General features: G+C 39.3%; 1 protein-coding gene across 1 annotated transcript in view; it reads left to right on the forward strand.

Moving 5' to 3' along the window:
• Positions 1-25,141, forward strand: part of LOC111219349 (neural-cadherin-like) — a 319,768-nt gene that overhangs the window by 141,376 nt on the left and 153,251 nt on the right. Inside the window, exons 9-16 of the mRNA XM_022741986.1 lie at positions 2,078-2,246; positions 3,214-3,384; positions 7,073-7,245; positions 9,415-9,582; positions 11,622-11,871; positions 15,635-15,762; positions 15,997-16,183; positions 21,809-21,952. Of these exons, the coding sequence (XP_022597707.1) occupies positions 2,078-2,246; positions 3,214-3,384; positions 7,073-7,245; positions 9,415-9,582; positions 11,622-11,871; positions 15,635-15,762; positions 15,997-16,183; positions 21,809-21,952 (1,390 nt within the window). The remainder of the gene's footprint in view (positions 1-2,077; positions 2,247-3,213; positions 3,385-7,072; positions 7,246-9,414; positions 9,583-11,621; positions 11,872-15,634; positions 15,763-15,996; positions 16,184-21,808; positions 21,953-25,141) is intronic.

Below are 25,141 nucleotides of genomic sequence, written 5' to 3' on the forward strand. Positions count from 1 at the left end.
AGTGCCCACATTAGTGCTGACTAAGCCACTGATCAACCTCACATTCCATCTTACCCTCACAGAACCAGTACCATAGTGTTAGACTCGAAGGTGCTGACTGTCAACCCAGCTGCTCACGGTATCTTTTTGTGTTTGGACTTATTGTTGTGTTTGTTTGATATGGAATATCTCATCTTCACTCCCTGTGCATAGTTCGTTTATCCTTCTGATTAATTGCGTAGGTGAATGTCTGTTTTGCAAACCTGCATATCTTCACCAAACCAAACTCCTTCCATAATCTGATGAAGGCATAAAGAAAAATGCTATTCAACAGTAACTACATACTGGAGGTAAAAGGTAGAAAACCCCTATGATGACTACAGAAGGAATGGTTGAAAAGGTGGAGAAAGGTGAAGCATTGTTGCATGATAGAAGAATGTAGGAAATAAATGAAATGATAGGAAGAATAAGAGAAGGAATACAGAGAGGGAACATGAAAAAATTAACAGAAAAAAGGTTCCCCTGTCATTAATTAGATGCCAAAAGAAGGCATCAACGGCAGCACTGAGGGATTCCTTCTCTTCTGTCTCTGTTGCACATCAGCTTCAACGCTCCGGTGACTCATGGAAAAAAAAAAAAAAGGAAAAATAGTTGATGGAGACAGAGCAAGAGAGAGCGAGAAGAGAGACCAGAGAGAGAAGAATGTGGGTAGAGAGAATAGAGAGAGTGAGTGAGAGACAGACAGGGTTCAGATGAGGATAATAAAGCTCTTTCTGTGTCTGGGTTCTTAAAGATTTTGTCAATCACTGAACTTGTCAAACACGGAGCAGCTACCTTGCATCACACCAAGAACTTACGGCACTGAATGAATCTCTAAGATGACTCCAGTAATTCATGTGGTATTCAATGGAGACGAGGGTTAATTGTTTTAGAATTTGAACTTCCCTGGAATATACATGTTTTTTTTATCTCTTTTCTCACCATTTAAAACACAAGATGGCAAATAATCATAAAATGTTTTTACTTCTCATTGTCGGTTGTTGGTTATCCTTTCATATTCATTAAATTATGTGGTACATTTTATACATTTTTTTCTTTATTACAGCACAACATTCCTCGTAAAAGTATACATCCTTTGATATGGAAGGGATACAGTGCCATCCATACTGTACACAATCTGTTTCCGGCATATCCTCTTATGGTTATGTCGGAGTGGTTTTATGGAAGCGACCATGTTTGCAATGCTGAGGTGAGGTTATTACTGCATACAATGGAAGGGATGGAAAATCAGTTGCATGCAGTCTCTTTGACGTGATGTTTCTTATGCAAAGAGGCATTGTTCTTGGACCTTTAGTTGTGATGGTTGGGCTATCCTCTGCACCCCGCCATCTTGAAGAAATATTGTGTCACTGTCCATTATACAGTTCCTCTTGTATGGGCAGTTTATAATGCATTGAAATATTTAGTGTTACATGTTACGAAATTAGTTGACCTTAAGCAGCATGCGTAAATAGTGGACTTCTATCTATTCTAAAGAGAAAGGTTTTATTAAGCAGGCAGATATACCTAATTCATTTTTTAGTTCTTGTAACATCAGGTTGCATCTTTTTTGAATACAACTGCAGCTTTTTTTTTTTTTGTACACTGCTAAAGGCTCTCTGTGAAATGTTTTGGACGGCACTATACACATCGGGTGCCAAAAGATCAACCTATTTCATGTTTACCAAAGTGCGGGTGGTACAGTGAGCACATCACAAAGCAGCTATTGAGCACCTTTGCCCAAAGGGTGCTGGGATACGTTCCAAGACCCCTGAACCCACTACCACCATCTACCATTAACAGGTGGACACAGTGGACCCAGGGTTCTCACTGTATTTCTGTATTTTTCCATTATTTTGAGTCCATGTTACACTTTTTGTCTCACCAATACATAATCTTTACTCTGTCCTTTCAAAATAAATAACATTCCACCTCCCACACAATCTTGCTTACAGTTTCGATAGAATGGAGTATTGATCTAAGTTTCCCTGCACTTACATTGCCACAATCTTCTCTTCCTCCCACCTTTCCTCTCCCCCCGCTGTCTCATTCTATTCAGTGTCAGCAGTACCGAGAGAGCACGTCAGTCCTGGAGAACCAGCCAGCGGGGACGTTCGTTCTGCAGGTTCATGCTGTGGATGCTGACGAGGGCTCCAATGGCAGGGTCACATACGGCTTCATGCACAAAGACTCCACTGTGCCGGCGTTCAGCATACACCCTGACACTGGTACTGAAACGCACACAAACTCACTTTCACTTGCACAAACCTACAAATACAATTCATCCTGGTAGGAAGTCTTGTGTAGACTTAGTTCCTTTTAGCATGCCTTGTGCAGCAAGGCATGCGTGGTTGTTTACAAGTTTATAAGTTTGCAATTAAAAGCTAAGATATTAGATCAATTTTAGTATCAAATACACAGTAATTGTCATTTTACAGCTAAAAGAAAGGATCATAATTCAAAGCCTAGTGGCTGGATGTACAGTATAGTAAAGACTGTAGTATTTGGGTTAGGTTGGGGTTAAAACGTAAGGGTTAGGGTTAGGGTTAGTCAAACATACAAAGATGTAGGAGTATGCATGCTTTCATCCCAGTGGGAAGTCTTATGCAGGTTTTATTTAATTTGAATTCCCTTCACAAACCAGAAACTTTACAGAACTTTGCTGTTCTTGTGTTTTAAAAGTTTATTTCAGGTTAACTCAAAGTATACTCTGATTTTAAAAACTGGCACCAAAATCAAAAGGAAAATGTATCACCAACAACAATCCAAAGGCCAAAAACTGCAGCGTTGAGCCTGTGCACGTCTTTCCCATGTGTTTGCAAAGTTGCTTGGTCATGTCAAAGGCTTAGGCATAATGCCAAAAAGTGAACATCAAGAGGTCTATGTACAACATAAAATAACCTTTCATTTTCAGTAGCAACAGTATTTTTAGTAGAGCAGGAAATATTGTAAATGTCATCACTAACATCATTTGTAAAATAAATAATGAAGATAATTTCCTTTGGATTTGATGATAACTACTTTTGAAAAACTCTCATGTCCTTTCCTATTTTGTCTAGTCTTTAAAGTTTAGCCTCAAGGCAAACAGAGGAAATCATTTTAGTGTTAAATTGCCAATGCTCTGGGGACATGAGACCAAGCGGTGTTTGGGATGATTTAGCTGTCAGATCAACCTTGTTATCTTTGTGTCTCCAGGAGTAATTGTGACAGCCAGGAAATTTGACCGCGAACGCCAACGGGAGTATGCAGTGACAGTGACCGCCACTGACCAGGCAGCTGACCCACTGATTGGCATTTGTCAGCTCAACATCCTCATCTTGGACCAGAATGACAACAGTCCCAAGTTTGAGAACATCCGATATGAGTGTAAGTAAATATTTGTATATATTAAATGTGAAGTAAAGGTGACTGACAGATCTCACCCCACTGCAACTTACAGTAAGAGAACGCATACAAATGGACGAGAGCAAAGGAAGCCCTGTCTCTTACAAATTATGCTTCTATACGGATGAACTGTAACAGCAAAAATATGATTTGCAGTAAACATGATCACTGGCTGGATTATGTTCAGGGGCAACATATTTTTTGAATGAATGACGGGCTATATTTATTTATGGCAGAGGTATCACCAGAGGCGGTTGGGGTGGATGCCGGATATACTGTACAGTATAAAGCCAAGCATTAACCTCCCTGGCTGAAAAATGAAGCCAAACGTTGAAGTGCCAAAAACTGCAGATCCTCGAATGGCCACTAGAGCCTGGCCCCAAAAGTTAGTTAGTCCCCTTGGACTTCAATGTTAAAATGCCCAACATGGATACACCCTGGTATGAAAAACGGCTGTGGTCACTATAGCTAATTCCCCCCTTCATGACAACTGTACGAGCGGTGAATTTTTATATAAGTCACCCATTGAAATTTTGTTACGGCTTAAAGTTATGCATAATTTTGGTTGTGGCCGCTTTGAGTGACAAGTGGGTGCTGTCACAGTCGATTCAGTCCCTGAACGTGACCTCAGTTTGTGGTGTTGGAGCCTTTTGAAGGATTTGTCTTGGAAATATTGGACTAATAACGTGGCTCTGTGTGCGGTTAATCGACTAACAGAGCGCGAGAAGGTCTGTGGTCCTGCTTTTTGAGGTGAGTGAAACTCTAATGTTATTCGTACATTAACGTTAATTAGCATACCTGGCTTGTTAGCTTAGCTCGTTAAGAAGCTAATTAGCGAGGAAATGAATTAGCCTTGGGCTAACCTTCGAGCAAGACGCCCAGCTGCTCGCCACCATAGACATATAGGCTATACATAAACGCCATGGCCATTCAAATACATTGCTGCAATACTTTGAACGTCGCTCCCATATTGGACTTACATTTTTCAGACGATGTAAATGAGTCGTTTTTATATTCGAGGGTTTATTATCTACATTTTATCCACAATTACATAGAAAAGTTTTGTCTCCAGTTACTTATAATCGCGATAGTTTAGGCTGTAATTGCTGTTTCCATAAAGATGAATGTGTGTCAACGTAAGGTTTACATCAACTTAATTACTTATGTGGTGGAAAATAATTCATTGTGATAAGGAATTGCCAAAACTCACATTTGATGAACATGGTTTTGTCTTATATTCCTAGGCTTGTGACGACTTCCCTATATAATGTAATGTACATGAAATGTACAGTTTTTATATTGTGGAAATGGCTTCTTCTTTTTATTTACCCATTGTTTTAGCTTTTCTCGTGCTTTAGGTCAGAACACAGAATATTTAGGATATTAATAATAATAATAATGATAATAATAATAATGATATGCTATACTGCAGTACTATACTGTTGTCTATCGGTGTACTACTACTACATCTCACTTAATACTATATTACAGTTATATTCCATATTGTACTGTACAATTTGATTACTTTTTTTTTTTTTTTTTTACCATAGATTATCACGTAATTATGTTATACTGCTTTAACATCTGAATTTTGCCTCTGGGATCAATAAACGCATATCTCAACTTATATTTGTTTTTCTCTGTAATTGTCTGCCTATCCTTTCAATGCTATGGAAATATAGAAAGCAGACTGACTGCCATAGCCTCTCACTATCTTACTTCATTTATCTTATTTATTGTATTCTCTAGTTGTAACAATTCCTTATGACAGTGAATTATTTTCCACCACTTAAGTAATTCAGTTCATGTAAATCTTCATCAGTAGCATCATAAACCCTTGAATATAAAAAGGACTCATTGAAATTGAGAAATGTTAACGTTAATAGTGTTTTTTTTTTTTTATCCAGAGAAACTTTATCTCCTCCATTTATTTGTGTTTGTTTACAGGCCAGTCTTGTCCGGTCTAATATGGTAGTGATGTTGTCATCCAGCGGCCAATACAGTCTCTACGTATACATGTCAATGCTTGCCACAGTTATTAAACTGGCATGCACCGAAGTCGCCATTCCACACGCTGCCCCTCTTTGCCCATTTTTGATTAGCCAGGAGTGAAGTGGAGTCAGGCACTGCTAAGATGGTGACAGTGGAGCAGCCCGCTCTGAGGTTCACAACCGCAGAAAAATATGTTGGATGTCATGGTGATATCATGATGTCATTGATCTTTATTTACAGTCTATTTACAAAGCACATGAATGTCACAGCAGAGATTGGGGTTCCCAGCTGTTGTTTAGGCAACCAAAGCTTACTCAGTATCAATGTATTTGCAGCTTGTCAAACTAATAAATGTAGCGGAAATCCTTAGCCTGGCATCAGTCACAAGCGATTAAAGAAGTTCATAGTAAGGACGTGTAGAGTTATGGATCCAAAAATGTCGCCCTTCTAACTCTTCCCACCATCAAACTATCAAATTTATAGCAAACAGAGACAAAGGATCCTTCTCTCACAAACTTTTACCATGTCAGAGAGATGTACAACCAGACCATGGGTCAAGTGGTCAGCTCCAGAGGATCACCAAATTCCGAACAGGAATATATCCAGTTACAGTGCAACTCACAGTAGGCGAGATCTTAATATTGTGCTCATGACTGGATTGATGTTCAGATAAAAATTAAATCATATTTAATCATCAAATTTCATTTGAGGACATCTTAATGTCATTTAGTATAGCCATATAGTAAATAGACAAAACATATTCTCTTTAACCATTGCCCAATTCATTACACAGTTCATTTTACCCGCTATTGATTAGCTGTATTATTTTGCTCCACTTTTCATGGTGGGGATTATGACACATTGCATTTATCCTGTATTAGTTAACATTTGATAAATGTATTTATTTAAACTCATTATTCAGACATTGTCATGTTGCGTTCCTTTGAAGTAGAGACTGGAGATCCATTGAATCAAGGCTTCTGATTGGCTTTATCATATTAATCAATACATTTATTAATCAAAGTGCTTCCCTTGAAGTGGGAAGTGATGCCCTCATTAACAAGGATTTTTAATTTTTAAAGTGTCTTGTAAAATAACATAAATTAACAACATCTCCTCATTACAATAATAGACAATTCAAGTTTTGTACAAAATGTATTTGCTGTTGCAGTTGTAATTTTTAGGAGACAGGGTTGACTATTGTGACAACTAAAACGGACAAACATGGATATTAGTTGAAAATGTTTAATTTAGCAACATTGTGATGGCATGATTCCAGTATCGGGCTTCAGGAGATATTGGCATGACCCAACATGAGCCGATAACTAATTATGAGTGTGTTCATCAGGTTTTTTAGTCCCCCTGTTATGTGGTGTAGCTGAAGTTGCATTTTGTTCTGTATGGTTTGGAGTGTAAATGTATTTTTGTTCTCTATTTGCAGTGTGCTTCTTTATGCAGCATATGTGTTGTCAAATTGGTGAATGTCTTTCCTAATTATATTGTGTTTTATTTGTTTGCAGTGTTTTTCCAAATGTGCTGTCAGAGTGGTGAAGAATTTTCTTCATTTATTTGTGTTTTCTTAAGTTACAGCACATTGAGCATACAGTTAAAAGACAACAAATTAAGGCCCTTCATACATAACCACCGAAGCATTAACCACACTTCTTCTTCTCCGTAGACTTCCTTCGTGAGGATACCATGATCGGGACTAGTTTCTTGAGGGTGGCAGCTCATGATGATGACTTTGGCACCAATGCAGCCATCACCTACTCTATGTCCAGTGAACAGCCGGAATACCTCAGGGTCAACCCGCTGACAGGCTGGGTGTACGTCAACCAGCCCATCTCTCAGGTATACAAAATAAACCATATACAGTATATATATATATATAAACCATATTTAAGGCAGGTTCTTCTTGCTATTTAAAAAGCTTACATCATACAGTTTGCTGTGTACGATAGGAGCTTCTGCTGTGTTTCTGTTACAGCAGATAGCAACATTGTGAATAACAAATGCAATCCTTCATCAGTTTGGATTTTTTTTTTTACAAGACTCTTGCATGTCCTTGGGGCTAATCATGCTTATGGGACCACTCCAAATGGCACAGAAGCACTTCAAGGAAATTATGTAATTTCATATTTCCACTCAAGAGCCCCGTGCAAGGCTAGCGATGAACTTTAGACCACAACTAAAACAACATGCTTCTTCTCCCAGTACACGGCCAGAAAAGCAAGTATATTTGCATTCAGGCACTTTATTGCTGACAATGAGGGGGCAAAAGTCCAGTGGCCAGTAGCAGACAGCCAGGCAGAATATGTGATAATGTCTTCACTGGAGCCTTTTCCTTGGCATCAGCAGAAGTAACATTGCTGATTTTTTTTCCTCACTTCACTGCCTCTAACCCTTTGCTTCACTACCAGCAAGAAAAACAATCTTTGTGGGAACATGAACAAGCAATAGAGGAAATTGTCACGTAGTGCGCACAAAAGAAGTCTGTGCCTTAGATGAGCGCCACAATGATAAAAGCCAAAAAAAAAAGCAACAACTCACCATCTTCTAGTGCAAAGAGAAATGAATGTCTGTATCCTCAGCACCTGGCATCTTACACTAACACCTGGCACCATGCCAGTATTTTTGCCTGAGAGAATGGTTTCCTAGAACATATCCATGTTTGAAGATACAAAACTTGCCACTAATGAGGATGACTGCATAAAGTATAATACACATGCAGACACTGCCTACATGTCAATTTCAGCCTGTGACAATCTCAGTTGTCTTAATTGCTAAGAGCAAAGATTGTATTTTAAAACTGCAAAACTACAAAAATCTTGAAAATTATGAAAATTATGCCAATTAAGTCAAACTGAGTGTATAAATTCTTGCACCCTTTTTACACCAAAATTAGCACATATAAACATTTTTTTTAATGTAGGACTCCTTTCACACCGCCAGATGCTTGCCTTTCTGTTCAAAAAGCCACACACAACTGCAGGGAGCAACGTCACCAAGTGCCGAGGACACACACACACACACACACACACACACACACACACACACACACACACACACACACACACCCACACGCGCAGATCCAAAGAGTGAGCTGCTAGTTGCCGTGCAGACTCCTAAAATAGGTAAGTCGTGTCTCATCCCCGGGGTGGGGCTCCTGTAAGTGTCGGAGCCTACACGTGAGATGCTTTGGTCGGCAATTGTGTGTTTTTAAAACTTATTGAGTGCAGCCCCAAGCAGAGCTTACTCTCTGCAGAAGGTGTAGCCTCTGCCCTTCTGATGTAACAGCACCGTGCTGAGGAGGTGACAGGTCTGTTTACGGTGTTTGTGCTCTGTAAGACTCCACAGTAAGGCGATAAATTTGTGTGTTCATGCGGGAGTTGTGTTTACATCACTGCCTATTGAAGCCGATAAATATCCGTGATTACTGCAGAGTCATTTGAACTGGGACTGAATGCTGATTGTACCCTTTGATAAGAGCCTGATGTCAGCAGGTCTTAGCAGGTTTTTTGACCAGTGTAAATTTGATTTGATTTATTTATTCGCACACATAAAACATTACAAATACAGTGTATATAGTTTTTTTATGAATTGGATATGCAGGTGAGGTAAAAAAACTCATCAAGGGCTTATGTTAAACCTCACCTCGAGGGGCTTTGGTTAAATTATCTTCTTTAGTTACTGAAACAGACAATTTCCTCTGATTACAGTGGCTAAAGCTAATTGCTTTTGTAAGGGTTACACAACTTTGTTGCTCCACAGTGCCCTACAATCAATACAATTATCTTAAAGTATTTTTGTTTTTACCTGGATGCAGCCAGTCATTTTTTTTCTGCACGGAGGTTTGGAAAATGGATAGCTTGCTGAAATCTGTGTGATCTAGATTCACAATAATAATGGAGGCTGTAATTATCACTGTTTCAGACTAATAGATAACTTAATAAAAACATACCATCAGGTGATTTTCTCTTCTTTTCTCTGCTCTTTCTCTTTGTGGACTTTCTGCCACAGAGGAGCTACATCACCAGGGAAATTGTGGCTACGGATGGAGGGAACAGGAGCAGTTCAGTGGAGCTGGCTGTCACCATCACCAATGTGAAGAATCAGCCTCCACAGTGGGAGAAAGACAGCTACAGCGTGGTCATACCGGAAAACACTGTCCGAGACACACCCATCGTGGTACGTTGGGATGGGGTTGGGGTAGCTGCCAGTAACAGGAAGCAGATGCAGAAGACTGAAGGATCCACTCCCTAGCAAACACATAGGAAGAGTCTGTGTACATTTTTAAAATAGAAAAACAGGCAAGGTATGTTCATGTATTTAACAAACAAGGGGGTGGTGGCCTAAAGAGAAACATATTTGTGACTGGGTGGAAGTGACCACATAGGTGCTCTTGAGCAAGGCCTTTAACCTCCACTGTAAAAGAGGGCTTGACTTTCTGTGAAATTTTCCCTGGATGAATAAAATCAAAAATAAAATAAAAAAAGGGCAATTTAAAGTTCTTGTCCTCCACCTTGACCCAAAACACAAACAGTAGTCTTTAGCTATTGGCTGCACTCAGAAAGGTCAGTGCAGCTCAGTGCAGTGCTGCATATATACAGTATTACGATAGAGGAGGCAGTTTTTTTTTTTTTTTTTTTTTTGCAGTGATATGATTACCAACTAGGAGAAAGCAGTGACAGACACCTACACCAAAAATAAATTGTCTGCAAACTGAACAAAAAACTTGATATCTTTATTAATTCGACATAAAAATAACAATGTTTGACATCCTGGTGTAGAGCGAAAACACACAATAGTACTGTAAAATTCCTGGCTCGGTTTTTACAGAGATGCTTGTTGCTTTCTAACCCCTTATTTCCCCTTCCTCTCTACAAAAAAAAAAAATCTAGGAGCAACAATCAGTTTTGTGTAACATTCAACAAAACAAAACCCTGAACTCCAACCAATAAAGCTTTATTATTTCACAATTCAGATATTCAGTATACTATCAGCTGGATTTGATTATTCATGGACATTGCCTTTTAATGCCACTAACACACTGTCAACTAATCAACAGATTTCTCCCAGGATCTCTTGAAAGCAATTAAATCCATTAAAGTTGCTGATGAATACTATTAAACAAAAGATGGAAATAAAAAGACAGAGGAGAGTACTTTACCCAAGAATGCGTGTATGTGTTTAATTGTGCTTGTGAGAGATGCTGATAAAGGGAGGGAGAAAGAGGGAGACTGTGGTCCCTGCAGTACAACATATTAATTGAGATGGCAGTTCATTGTTGATTTGACTGTTATGCAAAGATGCAGTGACTCTCAGCGGGCTGTAATAGCTCTACTGTGGAAATCTGAGGTTTTTATGGCCCAAATCAGCTCATACAGTAGTCAGGCATGTTTGCCAGTTCTGCATGCCTAATAGGGTGTCTCATTACTGTAGCTGCTATGCTCCGCAGGTTGAATGGATACAGCTAGGTCACCCGTAGGAAAGCTGCATCACGTCCGAGATGGCATTTTTGATTTTAATTGGGGTGTGTGTGGCATCAGCTTTGAGTAGCCTCTCCTTAATTAGTTTAGGGAGAATGCATGATCAAGAGCAGAGAGCATTTCTATTTGATCCCACAGGATTTCAGCAGATTGTTGTCTAGTCTAACAGTTTGAGACTTACTGCCTTAATATTTTAGTGTTCATTATTATAGGCTGTAAAACACTTTTTTCCATTTGGGCAGATCATTTGTCACTGTTTACAACGCACACTTCCATTGAAGCTCAGCTGCTGCTGCCCTCTGTTCCATCCCTGTCCTGAGGATCACTGCTGGGATCCAGCATTTCTCCAGCTCTCAGAACTGATAATTGGAAACAAAATTTCTGTCAAATGCAAATTACTGGCTGTTTTTAGGAGCACTTACACAACAAAGTGATCATGGGTAATTAAATTTACTCTAAAAAAATGGGAAATGACAACTACATATGTGAGAGGTGGTGACATGGGTTTTCACTGGGTTCAGTACTGGCTGTAGACATAGATTGAAGGTTTTACCTTCAATGTTAAACTCTCCTTGTTTTCTGCGTACACAAACTGATGAAGCCTCTTGGATGAGAGGTGAAACGTCTTCCCAGACAAATAATCAAGTCCAGTTGCGTTTTGATTTAAAACTCCTTTAGGATACCATGACCTGGACAAATGAGAATATGCACAGGCTCTCCTTGTCTTTGTTTAAACAGACCATCAAAGCCACATCCCTGCTTGGGGATCCCAGGGTGACTTACAATTTGGAGGACGGTATGGTTCCAGAGACAAACATGCCAGTTCGCTTCTATTTGACCCCCAACCGAGAGGACGGCTCGGCCTCCATCCTGGTGGCAGAGCCCCTGGACTATGAGACCACCAGAAACTTCATGCTGCGGGTTCGAGCCCAGAACGTCGCCGCTGTACCACTGGCAGCCTTCACCATGGTCTATGTCAATGTCACAGGTGGGCCTTTTTATAATTGCTCCTTATTTTATTTATTTGTTTTCTTTGAAGTAATTTTTCATTCCCCCACTATACTTTACATCATATACTAACACCGTTTTGGTCCTGCGTAATAATTTAACATTCATCTAAATGCATTGTTGTGACAGACGAAAGCTGGTTAATTGAAAGGGGAAAAAAGCCATTTCACTAAAATGTACAGCTGTGTTTGTTTGTGTACTGTTGTGTAAAATGAAAGATTTTTTGGAGCTTTGTGTAATAAAGTTCATTGACTATGCAGCAGCACCTCACACAACCCTACATCAAATAACCCGAACTATCACTTAAAGGGAGTAGGGGACAATTGGGTGTTTGATTATTCAACTTCTGATGTCTAAGATATAAGCTAATGGAAGAGCAAAATGGATTTTACATGGTTAATTTGCAAGATGGGCTTAATGGACTTTTTAGAGCATTAATAACAAAAATAGAACAAACTTGCACACAGTCGAACAACATAAAGCACTATGCTTATTCAAAAGCTAAAACTGAATGTGATCATGACCCAGTTAAGGTCTACATAACAAAAATGCCAACCCAGAACAGGTTACCGACACACATCAGTTTTCAGTATTTTCACCTAATGTGCTTTGAGTCACTGCAGGAAAGAAATGTAATGTGCTTCTATATTTTTTATTCTCACCATCATTACTAAACATGGACAGTGTCACTGTATTAGTTCATTCTAAACTGCTTCTAAAACATCACAGTTGTTCCACAACGGATGCCATGGAGAGAGAGAAAGAGAGAGAATAAAGAGAATTTGGGAAGAACAGAAGGGTCAGTCGTATCATAGTGCTCTCTAAGACTTGATTGCGTTCTAAATTTCCATTGGACTCGTTTAAATCTAGGATTCCAATGCTACACAAATCCAAATTATTTTCAGAGCTCACCAGCTGTTGTGAGTGTGATCAGCTCATGAGTGCAACATATATACTTAACCCCACTGCGCCGAGAAATGTCATCAGGGACTCAGAGTCTTGTCCCTCTCCTAGACTCTTTGTTATATCTCATCTTTCGCAAAGAATATCAGTTTTCACCTTTCGATCATTCTCAGTCATGTCTGTCATTATTTTATGGTGCTTCTAAACGTAAATACTAGGTTCATGAGTAACTGTTTCAGTTAATGCTCAGCCCCTGGCTTAAGTTGCGATCATCACTGCTTAATACGTTGGCATTTGCTAGCCGCTGACCTTGCTCCTCAAAATAACTCCCACCCCACATGCCCCACACTGCTCTACCTTTAATCGACTGGTAACATACACGCATATTTCCCCTTCCTCTCTACCACACATGCACACATGCATGTGCATACACACACACACACACACACAGACACACACACACACACACACACACACACACGCACGCTCACCCCATTCCATCAAATTGGTCTTAATCCAGGGAAAAAATAATTAATTCACGCCGACTCTCTCTTGCCTCTCTATCCCTCTCCTAGCTTCCCCTTCTCCTCTTTTCGCTCACCCCTCCTCTCCCTTATCCGTCTTAATAAGAAAGCTCTTTGACTCCTCCAGAGGCAATGCGGCTGAGGGAGGGAGGTCTGTAATGGATTTAAGGCCCCATTTTTAATTCATAGATTAAGACATTTGCTCAGAATAAAGGCAAGGAAAAAAAGGCACATGGAGCTGCATTAGATTTAATGTGTTGCTCTATTCAAGTCATTTCTGTAATGCTTTTGGCCTTAAATCAACTATGTTAAAATCTTGCCTCTGCTATTCAAGCAAACTTTAGAGTTCACATTCTGTCTGGCTGCTACCTGCTGTGACCCTCCTCTTGATGCCAATGGGACTTGGAAAATAAAACTACAACAGCAGAAATGACATGAATACATCAGTTGTCAGAGCTACAGTGAATACGTGGATTAACAAATGAATGGACTGGCCGTGCTAATACTGATCCCTTACAATGTTCTCATTTCCCAGGTTATATTTCTCACAAATACACCCTAAACAGGTTAAACATTCATGCAAACTAGGATGAATTCTTATCATGTTCTTGCCAGCAGCCAGACTTGAACATTATATGGGATATAGATTCCCAGTCTTATTCCAGTAGCTGCAGGCTTGCATATTGATGAAAGTCCAATACCAACTGCGATCCAGGATGCTAGGAGGACTGAAGCTGCTCTGAAGGCCAGAGGTGCACCAATAATAAACAGCTTTGTTAGTCATTGCCAGTTATTTTCTTTAAATGTATTCGCTACCTACAGAATCACCTTTTTAAGAGGTCTTCTGGGAAAAAAAGAAACGCAGAATGATGATGTAGTTCAGACCGCAAACTAGAACTTGAAGGCTCTGCAGACACCAAAACACTGCACATTGGTTTATAATACATTACAATGATTGTGAAATAAACAGGAGAAATACAGCTTTCACATTGTAAGGAAATCTGACAGGAATGAGCGCCTGCACATATTGCACATATTACTTGCACATATTTGATCGGCTGATGATAAATCATTGTAAAAGTTCACATATTGTAGTATTTTAGTTTATCTTAGATTAGGCTTTTTGTGGGGATGAGAAATTTACAAAGGATCCAACGATGAAGGGCTTTACATTGAAGTGTAAAATGCAATGTGAAGTGCCGCCAGGACTAGAGAAATATGCTCTGTGCATTTGGTGTTGCCCAGAAATCATCCTGGTGCATTCTGGTCCAGATGCTGATGGTCTTTTGCATAATCATTTAGACACATGAACAAAGAAGTGAAATAATCTAGGATTTGGTCGGTTTTATCTCCAGGCAGTGCTAATGTAATTTTAGCAACATTTCTTAGTCGTCGCAGGAAGCAGGAAATAGTCAGGGACCAAACCAGGACAGACAGGCTCATTAACAGTGATCAGAGGACAGTGGGCAGAAGACAGAAGTATTTTTGGTGGTAGAACATTTAGATTAGATGAGCGCAGATGGATGTGAGGCGTAATGTTAAGTAATTCATTTAAATAAATAGAGGTAAACCAATTTAACAGAATTGATGAGGGGTCAGCAACAGGTAAACAAGAATTTGTAGGCTGATTAAAGGGCTTTGATGTGTTCTTTCAACAAAGTCGTCTAAGAACATTTGACATTCAGATCATTTGAAGGGTTGGAGTTCACTACTCTGCCATTTGATTCTAAAAGAATTCTTGAATTATGCTTCCTAGATGTAACAACATTTGAAAATACGAGTTGACAAAAGGCCTAATGGGAGAGGTTTGGCTCATTGCAGACACACAATAAGAAGGAGATTACGTGTACATAAGCGATTTTTGTAATTACAGTAATTGTCAGAGCTGTTTACACAAGGGTTGTGTTGAATTGAAACAGTACTTCCAATATGGTGGGAAACTACAAGCTGAGCTGAGTGTTGTCTGTTTTAAAGATATTTCCATGCTTGCTGCCATGTGCTGTTTCTAACCACTGTTAATCCAAAAATACAATATATCTATAAAATAAAAGCCACTACTTGGAATACTTGCTATAACTTATCTGTTTATGTGATAACTGTACTACCCATTTACCCATTTATTACCAACAATAAATGGGTATTGAGAATGGCCAGATGGATGTAACTTCCCCAGTGCTACAGGCATTTCAGGCCTCGCATAGAGCCCATCAATCTTCTCTGATCTTTCTAGCAAATTCACCAGACATATAACGCAAAAATGAATTTTGGGTATATACCCTAAGCACACTCTCTCTTCCTGTCCTCTTCCTTCTCCAGATGTAAATGACAACGTCCCGTTTTTCACTTCCTCCATCTACGAGGCCTCGGTCACTGAAGGGGCAGAGTCCGGAACTTTGGTTTTCCAGGTCTCAGCCAATGACCTAGACTTGGGTCTCAATGGCAAGGTGAAAACAGATCTGTACATACACTCAGGCACAAAAACCGTGGTAGAGGTGGTGGTGTTGCTCTTTCACTGTGCTCTGTTGAAAGGAGTGGTTAGAACTCATTTCCTTTTCAATACATACACTCTATTATCTTCAGTCTTCCTCTGTTTTTGATTATCAAAAAGGTGTAAATTAGCAGTAATTACCTGTTCTTCACCACTTGACCCTCTGTAAAATGGTGTCTGCCCCAACCAGATCTCCTACTCCCTGCTGGAGGATCGCAGTGGGGACCACCAGTATTTCCGTATTGACCCAGAGCTCGGATTCATCTACTCACAGACTGTGTTTGACCGTGAGACCAAAAGCTCCTACCTACTGGAGGTTCAGTCTGTGGATGGCTGGGAGTCGGCACGGCCTGGCAAACATGGACAGCCCAACTCTGGTAAGTAAGACTGACACTACTCAGAACGTCCTTCAACTGAACCGATGGTTCAGTTCAGATCTCTGTGGTGTTTTTGCCGTATGTCAAGTGAGTGTTAAGAACAGCACTTGTAAAAGCTGTTATGAAGTGTTGAATTGGTGAGCATTGCTGTGTTGTAGCATAAAGAGTAGATCCAGCACACAGAGGTAAAACTTATTATAAAACATGGGAAACATTTAATATTTCAATTACCCCCGACAATTTTTAACTGTAAAATTATGTGATAAGAGGTGAGTCACTTCTGTAATACAAGAAGTATGTGGACACCTGAACATCACAGCCATATGTGACTGTTGAACATCTCATTAACCTGCTGCTATAACAGCCCCCACTCTACCTGGAAGGCTTTCCGCTTGATTTTGGAAGCTGTCTCAAGTGGTTTTCACCCATTCAGCCACAAGAGTGTTGGTGAAGATGGCCTGTGATATTAGGTAATAAGGCCTGGCTCACAGTCCAGGTCAGGGATCTTTACTCAGTCAAGTTCTTCCACAAAAAAAAACAACAACTGGGAAAACCATTTCTTTATGTATCTGCTTCTGTGCACAGAGGTGTTGTCATGTTTGATCAGGAAGTTGTCTTTTCAAAACTTTTACTATATATTTTGAAGCACACTATGTCTAAAATATCATTGTACCCTTTATTGAAGCAAATCATTGCCATAATATTATGAATCATATCAGCAACTGAAAACCACATTTTGAGATTTAATCACTCTTAAATACTTGGTGTTAAACGTTAAATACCTCTGAATTTCGGTTTAAGAAAATATATTTCTTTTCATCATTCTTTCTTTTCTTTCATTGCTTAACTTTTTATATATTCAAAACCTATAGTTCTAGTTCAAAGCTTCTCTATTTCAATAAGCTTAATTCAACCCAGACCCTCCAAAAATTCAAGTCGAGGCAAAAACACTTTGACACTAAATGTCAAGGTTTAAATTCTGATTTGAACAAAATAACCCAAACATAACATAACCCGAACCCCAGTGGCGTGCAGTGGCTTTTATGGATAGGCACGCAGAGCCAAACAACCACCTTACGATTAAGAAAGAAAAGACTGTTGAAGTATTTTTCTAATGCGAAAGCTTAGTTTCCACACAAATCTGTGCATGTGTATAATGCTGCAATATCATAATTGATCTCAGAACAGTGGAAGCTGAGTCAAGGGCAGCTTGATAAGCACACTTTGGCTGTAGCTAATCACCAGTCAAAGAACCCTCGATTGTTCTCAATGCTGCTGCGCTCTCTCTCGACAAGCTCCGACGGGACACGGTCACACCCATGAATATGACATAATCGACAGCTGGTAGTCAAGCTAGCTTCGATAGAGAATAGCCTGCCGCCACCACAAATGGGCAGTAAATTACATGATGGATGCAAACAAGCATAAGATCCTTTATATTCTAAGATCAGAATGCAAGGAGAGATATCGCTTCCACTATCGTTCTCCTTGATGTCTATTTTTAGCCTCAGCTGAGCAAGTATGTCACTGTCTAACCCTGACCCTGATACCAAGGAAAAGCAATCAAGCCTGAACTTATGTAGCATTAACATTTCACTTAACTGAAAGTAAAGGGCTTAGCCCAAACCATGGACTGCCTCAGGAAATGCATCCATCAAACAATTGAAACTATGCATTCAGGCAGGTAGTGTTTTCCTAACAAACCTAGTTTTCCCATTAGACGTCCAATTAGTGAAGCATCATTCATCACACCAAACTAGACATCCCAGTGCTCTAGGGTCCAATCACAGCATGCTTTACACCTGTCCAACCAATGCTTGGCATCACACACGGTGATCTTAGCTTTGTGTGCCACTGCTCGGCCATTGAAATCCATGTCATGAAGCTCCCCACAAACCATTCTTGTGCTAATGTTGTATCCGGAGGCAGTTTGGACTGCTGCAGAGAGTCAGTCCTGTTCTGTGAGCTTGTGTGGCTTCCCACTTCACTGCTGACCTGTCACGGAATTTGATGAAGAGACATATTGGAGACTCGATATCCTTTGACACCTCCACATTAAAAGTCAGTGAGCTCTTCAGTACAACCCATTCTGCTGCACATGTTTATAACTTCAGATTTCCTGGCTGTATGCCTGATTTTTTTTTTTTTTTGCACATCTTAGCATTGGCTGATGCAGCTGAACCCACTAACCCACATACTTTATTCATATAACGTATCAAATAATGCTGCAGTGGCTTAAGTTACAAAATTTTATTCAGCAGTTGAGGCAATTGCATTGAATACAATGTAGTTGCTTCCAATGCAAATGCACCTGAGGAAAAAGAAACACCTAAATTCCAATCAGAATGTGTATAAACAAGGACTTTTCATGTGTACACCACCCCACATTTTACCTCTGGGGTTTCTTTCCGAGGTATGATCTGTAGTAGTAGTTCATTGCAAACATGAGCTCATTACACCAGTTATAGAATCATCAGCTTTCATCGAAAAATGCAAACAGATAACAGTAATTGCAGAAATGATTCAGATTCTGTTGATACCAGAGTTGTTATGTAGTTTATTTCTTGAATGTGGCTGCTGTTATATGACTAAAAAAAAAGAGGACAAGCACAAAGGGGGAGAGAGTTACAGACAGCTGCTCTGTAGGCTTCATTTAAGGCTCCAAATGTTTATTGAAGGCAGCGATAATCTCTGTTTTCCTCTTTCTGTCTCTTTCCCACATCTGTTCATCTCTCCCGACTGAAGGACCAAAGGCCATCTTTCTCTTTCAGTCTGCTCCCTCCTCCATCTCTCCATTTCTCTCTCATTTGCTGCCAGATGAAATGCATACATGCTCCGATGGTAAAATAGAGACATGAAGAAATGAACAGCTGTTGAGACAGATGGGTGGTTGGAGAGAGGTGTTGAAGAAACAGCAAGATGGACCAGGATATATTTTTAATAAATATGATCATGGATTATTAACCGATCCTCTCTCTAGGTTTGGCTCACACAGCAACGTAAACAGAAGTTAAATATTAAGCAGAACAGAGACTGCGAGACTGCAGTAAAGCTGAGGGAGTTATTCTGTTTATTAATTTATATCTCTGCTATGAATATTAAATGAGGTGGCATGAAGAAGGATGGGTGACAGGAAAATTAACAGATACTTACCCCGGATGCACACATCAAAACACACGCACAACAATTATTGTCAGTCTCTGATATAACGATTTCCACAGGGAGATCATCTCAGTGTGTCATGAGTGAGTTTTACTCTACAGTCTTTTAAAACTGTAATCAAACGTACCTCAGCGGATCTTGAAAGGCTGATACCCTCAAAACTCCATCTTGATTCAGGCTCAAAGAAACAAACAAAACAGAACAAAATATAGAAATAAAATACAGAAAATACAGAATAAAAATCTGATCAGTAAAACCAGGGTGGCCTGTAGTCTTCCTCGTTAAAAAGAAGGCAGAATATCAAGCTACACCTATAATCACAGATGAAAAGGGGAATACATTCATTCAGATTATTAAAAATCTATTTTAGAATGATAGACCTGATATAAATCTGATTTATACTCTGACACTTCCAAAATCAGAGGCTGTTTTTCTCTCCTTTTCATCTTCCCTTTGTAACAGATGATGGGAATCTGTTGTCAAAGCCCTGATCTCCAAGACAGAAATCATTTTGGTTATTAAGACTGGACATTATTTCCAGGATACTTGTGACCATTGCTGGAATTGAGCTCATGCTCCAAAGTCCCAGCACCTCTGATCTAACCTCCTGGTGGATAGTTGTATTTAGCCAAGCTAAAAGTATATATACTGATTCATCCCCCCCTGCAAACATTATGCCTCTGCTGACAGTCCTTCTCATCGTAATTGCTACTTAGGCCATTAATTAGTTACATATTTTGATTTGGTTTTATTTGAATTCCACTTGAATATATATTAACACTTGACAACTTCATAAAAAGCTTGTATCCTTCAACTGTGTACAATAAAGTCCCAACTGTGCACAACTTCACAAAAATAAAAACTTTCACTGCAGTTATATGTTGCTCATTAATTTATGTGTATTTTTACACAGAGAGACTTCACTCTGGACTACACTGACAATACTAGTATACGTTATCTAAGATAAAAGCTCCATGCCACACAGCTCCCTACTGTTACATTTTTTTTATTCTTATTCAAACACTGCTTATTATGTGGTTTGAGGGACTGTTACTTTCATTGGTTTTAGGAGAATCACACAGGTTTCATTAACTACAAAAGACAATGTGCAAAGTGAATAGAGAACACCATTCAGATTTTTCTGACACAGAAGCATTACGGTCTCATTGTTTCACTGGATTAAGAAAAAGCAGAAAAAGCATTTGACCGTGTCAAATTTGACTTCGTTGAAAATTATCTGTGGCTGGACAGAATTTTCTGTAATGAACCTCATGCCGCAGTATTCACCAAGAGGCTCCATCAAGATCATGTTAGCAGGGCTGTCAGCTCTCACCGCTTTCATTACTATGCGAAAGTACTGATTGTGTGTTCATGAGCGTTTGATAGGTCTTTGGTTTTGTGAAGATACTTCACCAGTGTGTCTCAATACTGAAGCTTCGTATTTGATATACCTTCTTTTTGAAAAACATGTCACTCTGACAACTTTGATAACTGTCAAGGTTAATTCAGTTTGACTTTGCACATGTACACATACATACACACATGCCAAACACCAATAGATGTTGCAGACTAGAGGAAAGCAGTATGTTGTCAAGTGGCTGCAGAAATAACCTTGATAAACACTGTTTTCAAAGGCAGAAAACAGGCTCTTCTACTACTTACAAGTGTGCGGGTGGGGTTTCGGGTGTGATTTTTACACGTACGTGTCTCTAGAAGTGTAAAAACATGGATGCGGGGACGATGCTGCTACATTTGCTTATCCACTTTCTGTGTTCTTCCTCCAGCCCTCCCTACCTTTCTCTGTCTCCCTCTGACTGATTCTGAACACGTGCAAAGCCCTGGCATCTGCGACTTGTTTTGTTATAGCTTCAAGGGCTGCATTAGTTTGCTATCTGTGCTATGAACTGTATACAATCTCTTCCACCCTGGCTTAAATAATTTATCTCATCTTGAAGCGTGTATTGCAAATTATGCTCGTTTTGATACCAATATCAAAGGAAGTGTAAGATGTTGGGTTGCTCAACTACCAAGCCTTACACTGATGCCCCTAGGGTGCTTTGTTCCTCATTTCAGCCCGCGGTTGGATGGTGAAGAAAAGAAGAAACAGCTGGATTTTAATGTTAAAAACCGACAGAAATACCAGACACAAATGACAGATATAATAGAAAAGTGGTAGACATCAGTGGAAGGAAGGAAAAAAAAAGGATGTAATTTTTGTTTTTGTCTCTGCATGCATGAAGAAATATCTGCTTTCCCATATGTGTGTGCATGTGTGTGCACACTGGTGGAAAGTGACTAAATTGTTGCTTTCCAAAGAGATAGACAGATGTTAATGTTTACATTGACAGAATAAGAACAACCTCATGTTTATAATCGTCTTACTCCTCTCTCTCTCTCTCTCTCTCTCTCTCTCTCTCTTTCTCTCTTTCTCTCTCTTTCTTTTTTTTTTTTTTTAAATTTCAGACACGGCATATGTTCGCGTTTTTATCAGTGACGTGAATGATAACAAGCCTGCATTTGCACAGACATCCTATGAAGTTGATGTGGATGAGGACGCTGACGTAGGCTTTGCCATTGTCACCGTCAGTGCCAATGATGGGGACGAAGGTAGGTTGCATGAATAAAGGAATATATGAATTTTTACACATCACACATATATATATATATACATATATATATATATATATGTATATGTGTGTGTGTGTATTTATGTATAGTGGGAACACATTTACTCAGGCACACAGGTTAAGTTCTGTTTTTTCTCACTCGAGAAATTTTCACTTTTTACTGCTTTTGTCTGACCCCCTTTTACTTTGAAGGATATAGTTTGCACTACAAAACATGTTATGAAGTCATGAAGCGATTTGTGAGTTTTAAACAGCCACTGTAGATGAACCCATTTAATTTAACCTTTCAGTGGAAGGCAAAGGGAGAAGCTCTCAAGTGTTGAAATGTGTACTTTCACATTTCATGTTTTTGACATCTAAACATTTTTTTTTTTCACTTTAGTCATCTTCTCACTGTTAAGATGTGGCTCCCCCAGAGACACAGACTGCAGATGGTAAATGTCCTTGGAATCGCTGGACGTGTTTCCCATTAAATATCCAAACTGAGGTCAATGGAAAAGTGGCAACATTTTAAAATGACCTAGTTGTTTTTTCCCCAAATTTGAGCAGTCTGGACTTGAAGTTGTATATAGTAGTATGGCAAACGATTCCCAGTCCCACACCTGATCGTACGTTACCATTATTTGTCAGGGGGATATTATGCGTGATCATGTAGTGACATTCTTGTTTATCTTTTATTTTTTAACAAAAAAAAAAAACATTAACATAATGTGTGTTTATTATCTATCTACCAGCGTACTTGAGTTTTATAGGTTCGAAAATGATGAAAAAAAAATGACACAATTACACAACCTGATTTTAAATAAAAACACATTTAATTAAAGTAAAAGTTGTACTTTTTTGGTAAAACGAAAATAGCAACAGGTATTTCCAACAGCCTGAACACAAGCTGCCATTAAAAGTGTGAATGTCACTGCTACTCACCAAGCACAAACAAATTAAAAGCTCATAATAACACTTTGCTGCTGCTCAAAATAAATAAAATATAATGAGTTCAGCAGTCCAACAGAGTCTTATTTGTGTCTGATGAAAAATAAAGCTTAAAATATCTTCACATTTCAGAGGATGTAATTAATATTTTCCTCATACATTATATGATATATATGATGGTTGCCCATCCGCTGTTAATCAGAATGTTAATTTTTATCACCCGATCCTCGGATATAACTGTGATCCACGCATTACTACTCCACTGCTCCACTACTCAACCTCTCTTACTGTAAAGTTGCATATGCTGTTCCTGTGTAAAACACAGTCCGACCAGTTTGTCTGAATGAAGCTAGTAACAACACAAGTAAGATTTATTAACCTGACATTTAGTAAGAAAGGTATTTTTCTATCTAGAATTTATCTAACTGGTCGACTTTTCCAGTGCACATGCCTTTTAAGTGATAGTTTGGGTTATTTGATGTGGGGCTGTGTGATGCAATGTATTGTCTGCACAAGATTTAAGTCATGGCTCCCAGTTTGGAGAAGCAGACAGGATTACTGGCACAGAAGCTGAGCAATGTGCTGTTGTGGACAGGGACAGCAAAAAAAAAACACACCCCCAACTTTCCTGCAGCAATGAAAGTAAATGAAACCTTTAAAGTTAATGCGAACAATTCCTACAGTTCGACTTGTAAACCCTGCACAAAGGCAGTGTTGGAGAAAACTGTGTTACAATAAGTATCAAAGGAAGACAGACTGGTTGGTCGGCAGGTTCATCCTACAGATAGATAATGACAGGACCAAACGTGATCTAAGAGAGCACGGTCTCCACATCTAAACCCCATGGAGCTGGTTTGGGATGAACTGGACAGAAGGTGAAAGCAAAGCAAACAGGTGTAACAACCTCTTTGAACAATATTTTATTTCCATCGTTGGACAGAAGCCGTGAGCGTGTTTGGCTGCTGGATGAGTCAGAAATTCAGATTCAATGTAGTTCAACAAGAGGTGATTGATTCCTTCTTTTAAAATGTCCAATTGCTTATTTTTTTTTTCTATGCTTTAATTTCAGAAACGCTGAGACACTGAATTACGTGAATTTGAAATAACAGCTGAATAAATGTAACTGTCTTAAAACTTTGGAGCGGTAGTGTAGGTCTGTGGTGGAACATGCCGAGACACTCAGCTGTCACAGCCGGAGGCAAAATGTCAGCTCATGACAGAAAAGACAAGACCATTATTACTCTGAGGAATGACAAGTCTCTCACATGTTTGAGCACGGTGGCTTACATATCAAAAGTGCAGTAGAAACTGGGTAGGACTCTGATTAGTTATTGATCAACAACACAATCAAATCAAGTGACTGTAGTTTGCAAGGAGTGACATCAAGATACAGCTGAATAAAAAAAAAAAAAAAAAAAACTGTTCTCACTTCAACAGAGCAGAGAAGACTTTGAAGTAAGGCTGCTGGCTCTTTATTTAGCCATCAAAACAGAGCGAAGATACTTGTTTGATGTAAAAAAAAAAAAAAAACACAAGAACTGGACTATTGCAAAATGGAAAAAGGTACTGTGAAGGTACATTCAGCTTTCTCACTAGCTAATTGCTAACTTTGGGGCTGGGCAAGTAGCGCAGTGTTGTAGCGAGTTTGGCTGGACCGCTACATCCCTTTAAGTCCGTGAGTGAGAACAAACTTAACAATACTTGTTATTAGTATTTTAAATTAAAGTAATGCTTTTTAATATTTAACTTGCTGTTTATGTGGTACCCTAGTCTCTGTCACACAACATATTTGAAATGGTATAGCGTTGCTGCCACTAAGTGGGTCTCCATTCAAATGTAATGCAATCTCGTTGAGGTAAACAGCCGTTGGTACTAATTTCCCAGTTGGGTGCATTGGTGTGTGGTGACTTTTACAGATAGGCAAGCAGAGCCAAACAACCAACTATCCCCTCCCTCCAAAAAACACCACCTCAGTGTGAAATTCAGGTGTACTACACAATGGGAAAATGTATACCAGGCTAAAACATACATTTTAATGACAGCAGTAGCAAATTTCTCTTAAATTTGGGCTCTGTCCTGTCCTGTCCTGTTTTGAGCTGACTTGTCTTTCCTGTGCTGATAGTCTCCTTCCTGCATCTTGCTGCACTCTGCCTGGACATCGTCACCTTCCTGCACTTCTTCCTAGCTGATGAATTATCAGCATGCCACTGGTTGGGGGCCATTAAACCATTGCAGAATA

Source organism: Seriola dumerili, unplaced genomic scaffold, assembly GCF_002260705.1.
Source record: "Seriola dumerili isolate Sdu_G_001 unplaced genomic scaffold, Sdu_1.0 BDQW01000003.1, whole genome shotgun sequence".
In the NCBI taxonomy this organism is placed as follows: domain Eukaryota; kingdom Metazoa; phylum Chordata; class Actinopteri; order Carangiformes; family Carangidae; genus Seriola; species Seriola dumerili.